Genomic DNA, 12,269 nt, shown 5'->3' on the forward strand with positions numbered 1-12,269 from the left:
TTTAATAGCCTTTCTTTATTTTAGAAAATTAAAAATATTGGCTCAATACAAATATAGTCATGGTTGCGACTGAATACCATCACAAAATTACATGGTTACATTTGAAATAATATAACATGAAATTCACCTAAATATTTAGATAACAAAACAGTTTCCTTTGACTTGTTTCACAAATAGCAAATTTCTGCTATAAGTTAACAAAAAAAATATACAATCATGCTTGTGCTATTGTAAACAAACGATGGTGCCATTCAGTTCATCCTATATATCCAGAGAATGGATATAGCACAAAAATAATAACACTACTAAATACACAACCAAAATACCAATTTCTCATCACAATAATTTCCAAGCAGCAATGATAACCGACAGGACACTAGGTTATGCACCGATACTCTCAAACTAGTAAATGCCGACTTTGGTATTGCAGATTAGATCTCATGGTTATCACAGAAGAAAATAAGGACCCTTGGACAGAAATAACATTAAAATATTTGTGCTACGTGCAACTAAGGCACTACCAAAATTAAAGGTCTCTATTTTTTGTTCTTATAAAGTAAGATATGAACTGTGCATAGAAATTAAGACTTAAATAATCTTTGTTACTATCCTATTTGGAATTCCTTTTTCTATTTGTATTTTGTATACTGGTTCCAATAAGTCTCCCATACTCATTCAGATTTCAGTTTTCTTAAGATGCTAAAGTTCATCTTTTGTAGTCTCCTCCTGAGTATCTTCCACATTATTAAAAATGGAGGACTCCTGCTCTACAAATTCCTGAAAGGTTAAGGGAGAAATATATCAATAAATTAATTTGAAGAGCACTGATGAAATTAATCTAAAAAAACAAGTACACTGACAATATAATCCATCCCTGTGCCATCTAAATTAAAACAAATTCCTTCTTACCTTCAGTTTCTTCAGAGAGCGCTCTCCTGTGAAAGGCACTGGGTTATCCTTTTCGCTTGCCCTTAGGTAATAGATTGTAGGGAATCCAGACACTTTGAACAAGGGAGGAACATCATTGGCAGTAGCATCCATCTTACCCACAATAACATCTTCATTACTCTTTGACAAATGCTTGGCTAATTTCTTATAAACTGGTTCTAGGTTCTTGCAATGACCACACCATGGAGCATAGAATTCTATGAGGACATCCTTCTTTGACTGCATAACTTCCACTTCAAAGTTCTTGGCCACAAAGATGCGCACTGGGCCCTCCTGCCTCTTGGGTATGGGTTGAGACTTCAGGAATGGCTTTAGGTTTGCTAAAAAAAAAAAAAAAAAAAAAAAAAGGTTAATTGGTTTACACATTTAACTATCTTTTTCCAATTTTCAATGTGCTCAGCAAATATACCTTTGCATTTTGTTGATGCTGTTGTTTTTAACCCCTTTGATCTGGATAACGTAACATTTACATGACATGAACATGCTGTCATGGGAAAATCTGGCTGCAGGCAAGGTGACATGAACTTTCCATTGTGAGTGTTTCGGTTGAAGGACAGGGTGATGGGAAAGACTTGCCATGAATGCACAAACCTCTTGGAAGGGTGATTGGCAATTCTGCATTATTCCTATCAATAAACAAGTGTGGAATGTAATGTCCACGAGCCATGGCTGGAAGAGCACTGGCTCCATGGAGGACTCCATTTCCATTCTCAGCACTGTATTCCAGGCACCGTGACCAGCAGCGCAAGTTGTATTGCAGAAAACTTGTTACGAAGAAAGAAAGAAAGAAAGAAAGAAAGAAAGAAAGAAAGAAAGAAAGAAAGAAAGAAAGAAAGAAAGAAAGAAAGAAAGAAAGAAAGAAAGAAAGAAAGAAAGAAAGAAAGAAATATATATTTTTTTCTCTTTTTTTCTTTTCTTGCACCAAGTTGTAGACTACATAGAGAGATGATCTAAGAGTCTGTGCAAAGAAAATATTATTACCATCTGGATAATGTAAATCAAATGACAAATATGGACATTTGAAAATGGCCAAAAAGCTAAAAAGGTTTATGCATAAAAAGAGAAAATAACATTTCAGTGGCAGAGTCTTGTGACCACCTATGATGAGTGTTCGCGTGTGCCTGGCCTACAAGCCTCATATCTGGCACAGCAGCTGCTCATGTAAGCCTAATGCCCAGATTTTTGGTCATGTGATTGCTGTGATGCAACCAGATCTAAGGGGTTAATCTTAGTCATGATTACACTAGTTTAAACTTACCAGCCTTAAATTCATCAATAAATTCGCTTAATACATCTGAGCTAAAATCATCCTCAGGTTCTAGAGGATACCTGTTAAAAAAAGCACCATTATAAAACTTGTTCTAGTTTACGTAAATAAAATTTGGTTTAAGAATACAGGAATGAGAATAAGCAATTCCACAAAGATATTATTAATATGATCAATCAACACTAGTCTACAAATGGCTTTTACAGAATTACTGATATTTCAAATACTATTTTAGGCTATCTGCAAGAAAGTGACAACCTGATGAATTATTTTTACTTCATAATTATAAAACCATAATACAAATACACAGTATTCAACAGAGCATTTATACACAGTAAACCCAATTCTTACTTCAAGTTATTTGAGAACAGTCCAACATTTACAGATTCACCAGAATCTTCCAACCCTAGGCTCTTGATCTCATCTTCAAATTCCTCTTCATCAGCAATAGCAAAGAGGATATCCCTATTTGCATCTGCTACTGGCAAGATTTTATTGCGAATAAACTGTGTATCTGAAAAATAAATTAATTTTTAGAGTTGTGATAATGTATGTCTCTGAAAAGGTAATCAATGCTTTAAAGAGTACAATCCAAAAATACTATGTCATGAATGAATATCAGCTCATGAATGACAATGAAGGGCAGTAAAGATATGATGAACTGCTTCTAAAGTATATTCATTGACTTTATATTCATATGGCATATATTCACTGACTAGAATTCATAAAGCATACCTTTAACATACTGATGTGAAAAATTAACATCATAGTACACCACAACCAAAGGTCTAGTTTCATATTTGAAATCCTTGTTACTCTTCGTACGCTGACCAACTAATGGGACACTCTTCTTAGCTATCCACAGCCCAATATCCTTGAATGTTGCTGTAGTCTGCAGATGTCAAATATAGTCAGTATCTCTATTGTATGATCATAGTATAACATTTTTATGTAGCTAAATTGCATACAGCACTCTCATAAATCATGTAAAAGTGCACACTTAATCTTTATAAACATTTGTGCACAATTACACAGTATAATAATTCTTATGGTTCATACCAATTATTAGATTTATCAAATTATGCTTTTTATCTTACCTTTTCATTATCCTTATCATCAGTTTATCTCATACTCTGACCTATAATCATCATTACCAAAATTACTAGCAAAAGCCATATAATTACCTTAAATACTATAATTGTTACCTTATGAAACTTGTTCCTCAGAATCTACTGTATTTCTATCACTACAACTAATTCTGCATTATCTATATATTTTTATTAATTAATTTATTCAAATTGCATCAATTTCTTTTATATGTTGCAGTGTAATACTACAATTACTTTTTACACATTTGATTCTGAAAAAAAGCCTTAATACACACTATCATACCTTGGTATATCTGAACACTTTGTCTTCATATTTGGAATGATAAATCTCTGGCATAATAACAGTAATGGAGTTATCTTTTAGCTTGAAGTGCTCAGCAACTGATGGTTCCAATGTGTGGAAGAAGGGAAGTTTGCCTGTACATGAAGGGAAAATTAACTCAGTACTTTTAAATATCCTATTTATAGGAAAACATGACTATCAAAAAAGGTATATTTATTTTTTTTTATGGATATTTCATTTCTTTTTTAGTAATCCATTCTGGTAGCCTTGCAGATAGTCAATATATACATAAATATACTCAAAGCTATGTGCAAATTACCTAAAATTACTTATTTAGGCATATGACACGTTGAAAGTGCAAATGTACAATACTATTACAGAGCAACAACAAAAACTTGGCAGGAAAAAAGTAAATAAATTTGGAAAGACATTACTTTCCCCTCAATTAAGGTTTTCTATAGCCCTATCTGGCCCTTTCCAAGTTGTGAAAAGCAGTAACGGGATGTGAAGGTTGCAGCAATGTGAATTTGAATAGGTTGTAGTACAGGTCCCCCCCCCCCATCCATGATGTAACCCATGATGTAACACATGATGCACAGCCTTCCAGATCAGTATGACTAAATTTATTCTGAAGCCAGCTACTTATTGAGAGAAGCTGCAGACTGTATGAAGCTAATGGAGGAAGAGGGAGAGCTGGAAAGTGGCGAGCATGCTAAATACTGTAGCCTTATCTCTCCCAAAATCCCCAGTAGTGAAGTGCCTATAATGACTAAAGCTTATAATAAAATCTACATTTCCATCTAACTTGTATTAATATTGCGTATTTATAGAGTTGTTGATCTTTAAGAGCTAGGCTGGACTCATTTTCATTACTTATGTAGAAAAAATGTACACTCAATTTTCAATATGCAAAATAATTTGTAGATTCTATTACATTTGCTAAGTATGTTACCTTTATTTTGATAAACAAAGCAATTTGCAAAATGTTCTATGGCCATTTACTTTGTCTTGAAAAGTAATTTCAAATGATACCCGACTGACATAAATAAGAGCTGAAATAAGGGAGTTACTGAAGTAGCTACTGATTATAATGACAATCACCTTGTGAAACACCCCTTTAACTTAGACCATTAGTTTCATAAATTTAAATTCAATAAAGAAAAGAAAGAAAGAAAGAAACTAAACCGCACACTGGCAGGCATTTCAATGGAAACAAATTTATACAGGCAAATCAATTCATAACCTCAAACAAACTCATTGACCTAAGAACATTTCAAAATCTAAGCCATTCCATAAAATCTTTAAAATATCTTATAGAAAAAAAAAAAAAAAAAAGTTGCTTACTATACCTCTCAGCTCATTTGCTGCTCCTATGTATTCTTCAAACATGTTACCCTTCTCAGTGAAGTAACCAATGACAGTAGCATCTGTTCGAACCATATTATTGTGCATTTCCAGCACCGATTTTATCTCCATGGATGGAAGTTTGGCTTGTTCCTTCATATACTCTACAATTCCCTCCAAGTCTCTCCGACCTTTGAAGTCAAATTGTCTCCCATTTCTAAACACCTGGAAAAACATTTTTATATCAATGTTTGAGAAATTTCTAATCAAAAGATATCCAATATACATTTTTTACAATAATTTTTTTGACAGTATATATGTATTATCATATATTTGTCATTCGAGATATCTATTTCCCAAAATGTAAATACAGCTACAGAATCTTGGAATTACATGGTTAATGGCTATCTCTAATATAAAATATATAAAATAAGAAATTAATGACAAACCAGAAGTGTTGGATAGCCAGAAACTCCATATTCATCAGCAAGTTCCTTCTCCTCTGGGCCATCTACTTTTGCTAGTGGGATGTCAACTTTCACTAGCTCTTTGGCAGCTCCTTCATATTCTGGCTCAAGCTGGGAGGAATATATAATGCATTAATTTCTTGAAAACCCAACATAACTCAACTACCGAGTTCTGTTCTATTTTAACAAATGTACAGAAACATAATATACAGTACATACTAACAGTATATGCTTTGTCAGAGCTGTACGGTTCTGTATATACCTAAATAAAAAATGATTAAAAATCAGCAAACACTATAAAACTAGCAATCTTACCGCTTTGCAGTGGCGGCACCATGGGGCATAAAATTCAACAAGGATGAGCTCTTTAGATTTAATGGTCTTTGAGAAGTTAGCACTAGTTAGGACCATTACAGCAGAGGGTGGAGGTTGATAGTTAGGATCAGCATGCATGCGCATGTACTCTACAATAGCTGTGGGGACAAACAGACTGAGCTTAACATATCTAATTATATGTGTTCCTTATGTATTAGGATAATATATTTAAAAATCCATTATATGTTCATCTGGAAGGGAATATATGAGTATTCATATCTGGTCTGATCAGCAGATCAAGCATTTCAATCAACAGTTAGCACTACTTCTGAACATGAAACACAATATACCTTGAGTTGTCCTTGCTCCAGAATAGTCTTCAATAGGTTGCCCTTTCTTAAACAGTTTAATTGTTGGATAACCCGATACAAGGTGTTCCTTTGCTAGTTCTGTCTCCTTTGTAGCATCCACCTTGGCAAGCCGTATGCCATCATCTTTTAACTCGCGTGCTGCAGCTGCATAATCAGGGGCTAGAGACTTGCAGTGGCCACACCTGTTTCCAATTCACATTCACTTAAATCACTATATAATAAGAAATGAAAAGCAATGTCAAAAACTCAAGACAAATATTCTCAAAAGAATACACTATCAATTTCAAGCATTCCACTTCCCACAAATGCTACAGGGTTAAAAGCAATATTCATAAAAAAATAAAAACAACACAGTTGCAATGTCTTACCATGGTGCATAAAACTCAACAAGTATAACATCTTTTGGATTTACAACATGCAAGAAATTGTCCCTTGTTAAAACAAGGACATCGTCTTCTTCCACAATATCGATGTTTCCTCCAAATCCTTCAACCACTGGGATTTCTGTTGAGAGAGATCTCAGATTACACATTGCAATACATGACAAAGACTTGTATATATAAAATATGTTAGGCACTGCATACAAGAAAAAATGCATATAACAAAACTGACTAATAACAGCAGATTAGCAGTAATAGCATTAATTGTTCAACATTAATAATGATAATTACAATAATGAAAATAGCAAAAAAAAAAAAAAAAAAAAAAATCATTATTGCCATATCATTGTAGGAATACTAGTCATAATAACTGTGTTACCAAGGTGTTAGCAAAAGCTGACATTAGACAAAAGACCATCAAGAATGCTCAGCAGGGATATCCTGGCAACAGCAACATCATCAGTCTGCTTGATCCTGGACTATGACATGAAGAAGGAACTAGTAGCAGAAATGACTTAAGAGCAACATTATAAGAGGAGTCACTACTTGTGTTTCAAACGCTACCTAACAGGAGAATCAGGGGTCATATGATAGAAATGTATGAGTATGTACACAAGGCCACTCAGTAAAATTGTCCAAGATGGGACTACTGACAAGTTTAAGCAGTTATGTCAATTGGCAAGATGTCAGTGGAAAACATGCAGGTGTTTTGTAAACATTCACCATGACTGAACTTACAACAGCTTTAATCCAACGGCAATGGGTGACATGCTATCATAACATTATAAGGAAGTTCCTATCAACGGAACAAGTTCTTATGCGAACTCAAAAATCCAAGCCTAACATTTCCTATCCTCTATTTATTCCCTAGACAGGGAGGCAAGCTCCCATATACCACCCTTTATTAGCATTTTGTGCCAACTTACAGAAAACATGACATTAAGAACTCGGGCTATGTAGGCTATTGTGGACTTCGTCTGAGCAGTGGGTATTTTCATCGTTTCGTGGTAAATGTGAGGCCACACCAGCTGTACCTGTGTTGTTCATGAATATTTCTTATGCTCTATAAGATGGAAGAGTCTGCTTTCCTCTATCTCTGTACATCACTCTTGGTAACATTAACCCCAGTTTTAGTAGATATTTAACATTTAGATTAATATTATGGAGAGTGATGCACAGACAGAAGGAAATGGACAGCAGCACCTTCTAGAGCATAATTTATGGTCATAAACAACAAGGGTACAGACGCTGCAGCTTCATATTTACTGCAGAATGACAAAAATATTTGCATATCACCAATCAGACTATGTCCAGAACACTCGCACATTTCTTAATCCTGCATTTTCTATAATTCCTCCTCGCTGCAGCTTGTCTGCACCCTCCACACTGAAGGTGTGTCAAATATTTTCAATTACAAAGCTGTTGCAGCAGTTGACATGATGTGCTAATAAAATGTGGGGTATAGGAGGGCATGCCCCCCCAACCCCCTCCCACCCTGTCTAGGGAATAAACAGAAGGTTGGATACGTTAGGTTTAGACTTTTGGGTTAGCATGATACCCTGGTTTTAGGACTTCATCTCTGCAGGGTGTGTCGCTCTCAGTAACAAATATCAATGATTAGAAAATGTATGTGCAACTGCCACTGGCCGAACAACCTATCTTCCCTCTGGTTGTGATGTTGCTAACCAACCTCTAATGCATGCCAAGTTGCCATGATACAGTTAAATGAAATGTGAACTATACTTAATGGCCATCTTTCTCTAAAACACTACAGTCAATTTTGGAAAACTCTGCAGGTGAGACAGGTGTACAAACACTGCATAACAGCCTGCCTAACTTGCATGTTTCATGAATGTATAATTTGCAGTGTTAATTTTCTTTTCTTTTTTTTTGTTTCATAATTACTGCAGCTTCATCAGTTGTTTACCATGATGAAATATCAAGTGCATTTGTATTTGGTTTAACAAACTACAAATATACTAATCTCTCCAACAAATAAAGCAAAAACTTCACTATAATAACATACCTCCATCGGGATCAATAGTGATGGACGGCTCCTTCTGCTGCCCAGCAGACCACCCGAAGCACAAAATCACCCAGATGGCGGTCCTCATCCTCGCTCCGCCTGCTTTTCCCTGCTGAAGTAGCACTCGGCTGTCACCCTGTCAGCGCGTGCCTGGGTCGGCGGGCGGCGTCGTTCGCAGCCGGGGCGAGAATGCCGCTCGACGCCTCCGCTCGCCGACGCCGCGCCTCGACCCAAACTCTCGTACTGCGACGCTGCCCTCCCCGGGATTTCCCTTGCTTATTTAAAACTTTTCGAGGCACCTTGGAGTTTGAAAAGGGTTCTGGAGGGACTGAATTGTATGTATCTTGTTTTCTTTAAAATAAAAATAAGATGCATTTAAGGATCCTGAAAGAAGAGCTTCCACTATGAAGAAGGTAAAGGTACCGGCCTCTCGGCTTATGTGGACCAATGAAAATGCGCCAAGTGAAGTCCCATTACGTTGTTGCCACTCACAAATTATTCAAGTTCAAGGAACCTGGACAACGTAAAAATAGAATGAATGAAAAAGAAAATGCACAGATGGCAATATTGAGTTTTTTTATCATCACTACCGCAATATAAAAATAGCAAAAATGATACTGATTTCAATCGGAGGAATAAATGCTGCACAGCATAATCATAACAACTACAAATACATTTTTTTTAGTAATTTCTATTCAGAATCCATGTTGACTGGTATCTTTAATATTATTGTATGAATATAATCATTATCGAATTTCTTATATGTTTAATTTTTATCATCAATATCAGTATAAGTATTATGATTAATAACTTGGAAATATATAGTCTCTTCACAGTGAATGCAATACTTTAGTTGTTATTGCTATCAAATTATTGCAGATATTTTTATTTGTATCATTGTTGTCACATCGATCAACTTTTCAACTCTTCCTGCGATTATTGCTGTTGTTATTATTATACTTGCTTTATTATCATTATCATTACCATTAGTATCATTGCTATTATTATATTATCATTATTATTATTATTATTATTATCACTGTTATTATTATAATCATTATTATTATCATTATTGTCATTATTGTTATTATCATTATTATTATTATGATTATCATTATTATTATTATTATTATTTTATTATCATCATCATTATTATTATCATTATTATTTTATTATTATTATTATTATTATTGTTGTTACGCCGGCCGCCTCGTCTCTCTGCCACCAACACAAGGCAGGCTAGGCAGACGGCGTGCTATCCACAGGGTCGTGAACACTGAACAGCTCCAAGAGGCACCGAGCACCACAGCATCCAGAACACCACGAGGGGAAACGCCAAGTGGCGAGGCAGGGCACGAAATAAACACAAAATGACTGTCTTTCCTTTATTTACACAAGTTATTTACCCGTACACTTTTCTATAGGCACAATACAGGGGGAAACCAGCATGTCACATCGCATGATACAGCTTATAACAGGGCAACACAAAGTTTATCAGGTCACAAAGGCACACACGAGGTCTTCACAGGAGCAGCACCCAACTCCGTCTCTCTTGGCTTGTTCCTCCGCTCCTCCGCTCACAGCCAGTTGCATCATGTTTGCCCAGGTCCCTTCATGTTAACACATGCCCAGGTCATCCTTTTCATGTTAACACATGTTTCGCACAGAGACAAAGACCCACTGGCGTAGCACTATCCCCCCCTATCAAGCAGGTATGTCTGCTCTGACATACCTAAACCTGAAACAAACTACAGAAAATTTAAATAAAATTAGTCCTCAGGAACAAACAAAATTCTTTCAAACAAAAGGAACCGTAATTGAAAATAAGTTCTCAGAGACACAAAAATCTTTCATCCAGCGCGGCTTTCTTTGCTCTCGCTGGGGTCGCTCTGGAGGAGGTGTGGGCGGCGGTAGATTGGCAGTGGCACCCAGAGGGGTATCTCCTGCTCCAGGACCTGGCTCATGGTCACCATTGACGTTTGCTGCATCGCCCTCACCGTCCAAATGTTCATCCTCATCTCGGTCAGCGTCTGCCACTAGGGCTAACGTCATCTTCTTTTTCACCATGGCCCCAGGAGTAGCTTCCTGGCCCATGGAAACGCCACAGCCGGTGCGCCAAGTCCTCGAGGAAGTCAGACAACGGCCCCACACCAACTAACTCCTCGCTCCCCAACGACTCTTCTGGGCGCTCCACTTCCTCACAAGTGCCCAGCTTTGCACCAGCTGGCACCTTCAGGTCCTTATTGGAGAAGTTAGCTACCAACACTGTAACTAACCCCTCCCCTGGTCCAACAAGGCTCCGCCCAACCGCTACGCCATCAGCCAGCTGCAGGTTTTGAATGGGTTCCACGAGGCCCTCTACTCCACGCATCACTCTTGACAGTCGACACCGGATTCTAGACTCTGTCCTGGGGGCAAGGTGCAGTCGTTCAGCCGTAACTACCTCTGCACAGCCAACCTCTGGAAGCAAGGGCACATCTTCACCGTTCACCCTCACCAGCTTCCGTCCAAGGTCGACACACGCCTTACTCTGTGTCAGGTAGTCAAGGCCCAGCTAGCAGTGCTCGTCCAGATCGGCCACATACACCGGCAGCCGCTGCACCATGCTGCCCATGCCAATACGAGCCTCCACTGGCCCCTTGAGCTGCACACAATGCCCCGTGACACCACACAGTCTCTGTGGTGTATCTGGAAGTCACATAGTGGCCAACATATCAGGCCGCACTAGGGTCTTCTCAGCCCCAGTGTCCACTATCAGGCAGCATGGCTTCCCATCTACTGAGCCCTCCACCTGCATCGTGCTGGTTCGACGGCATCTTACCCAAGTCAGGGCCCGGGAACCGAGGACGGCTGGGTTTCGGCCCCCTTCTCCAGCCTGTCCGAGTTTTCCTCCTGTACCACTTCCTTAGCCTTAGGACATGCACTCAGATGGTGACCATACCTGCCACAGTCCTTGCAGCACTGCTGGAAGGCATCAGAATCCGTCCGGTTGAGAGGACGTGTTCTCCGCTCCCTCCGACACTGACTACGTCTGTGCCCTACCTCTCCGCAGCCCCAACACAAGCCTTGGAAAGTGCTCGGGCTCACCTTCCTCAATGCTACCTTCTCCACTTTAGCCTTCTGGCCCCGGAAGTCATGATGGGGCTGAGCAGCTGGCCCTAGGCCACTCGTTGCCTTCAGGAAGGCCTCGAACTCCAAGGCCCTCGCCAGCGCCACCTGCAGGTGCTCAGGGTGTGCCTGCTTGACGTAGATTTGCAGCTGCTGGTCCTGCAAAGTGTCAACAAAGAAATCGCGGGCCAGGACCACGATCATCTCTTCCGCAGCCGCAGGGTACGATGTCCTTACCAGCGCCTCCACATCCTGCTCCAGCTGGGATCCTGCTCCAGCTGGGACAGTGTCTCGCCACGCTCACGAGTCCGCTTCTTCAACTGGGCCCGATATACCTCGGCCTGGTGGTGGAGCCCGAAACGGCGTTTCAAAGCCTCAGGCACGCTGGTGTAAGAGGCATGTTGGGATGCCGGCAGATGCCCCAACACTTCCACCGCGGGGCCCCTTAGCGCTGTTACCAGCTGCAGGGCCTTCTCTTCCTGGCTCCAGCCCTGGGCAGATGCCAGCATTTCAAATTGGGCGACATATGCCTCCCAGGCCACCTTCCCGTCGTACTCAGCTGGCTTACGCCTCACAGAATGTCTGGAGGCCGAGGGGCTGCAGGGTGGAGAACGCGTGCCGTGAACTAACACGCCCGGGGGGAGGAAGGGG

The 12,269-nt window shown here is 39.2% G+C and overlaps 1 protein-coding gene across 1 annotated transcript; it reads right to left on the reverse strand.

The window, feature by feature from the left end:
• On the reverse strand, positions 1-8,724 carry LOC119577905 (protein disulfide-isomerase A4-like). Its single transcript, XM_037925563.1, has 12 exons — positions 8,511-8,724; positions 6,473-6,608; positions 6,084-6,286; positions 5,734-5,891; positions 5,401-5,529; positions 4,957-5,176; positions 3,608-3,741; positions 2,951-3,107; positions 2,567-2,729; positions 2,207-2,277; positions 910-1,268; positions 1-777 (listed from the first exon to the last, which is right to left on the reverse strand). The coding sequence occupies exons 1-12, from the start codon at positions 8,596-8,598 to the stop codon at positions 700-702; spliced, it is 1,896 nt and encodes a 631-aa protein (XP_037781491.1). The 5' UTR covers positions 8,599-8,724; the 3' UTR covers positions 1-699.
• Positions 8,725-12,269: the final 3,545 nt, after the last annotated feature.

This window comes from Penaeus monodon, chromosome 10 (assembly GCF_015228065.2).
Source record: "Penaeus monodon isolate SGIC_2016 chromosome 10, NSTDA_Pmon_1, whole genome shotgun sequence".
Taxonomy (NCBI): Eukaryota; Metazoa; Arthropoda; class Malacostraca; order Decapoda; family Penaeidae; genus Penaeus; species Penaeus monodon.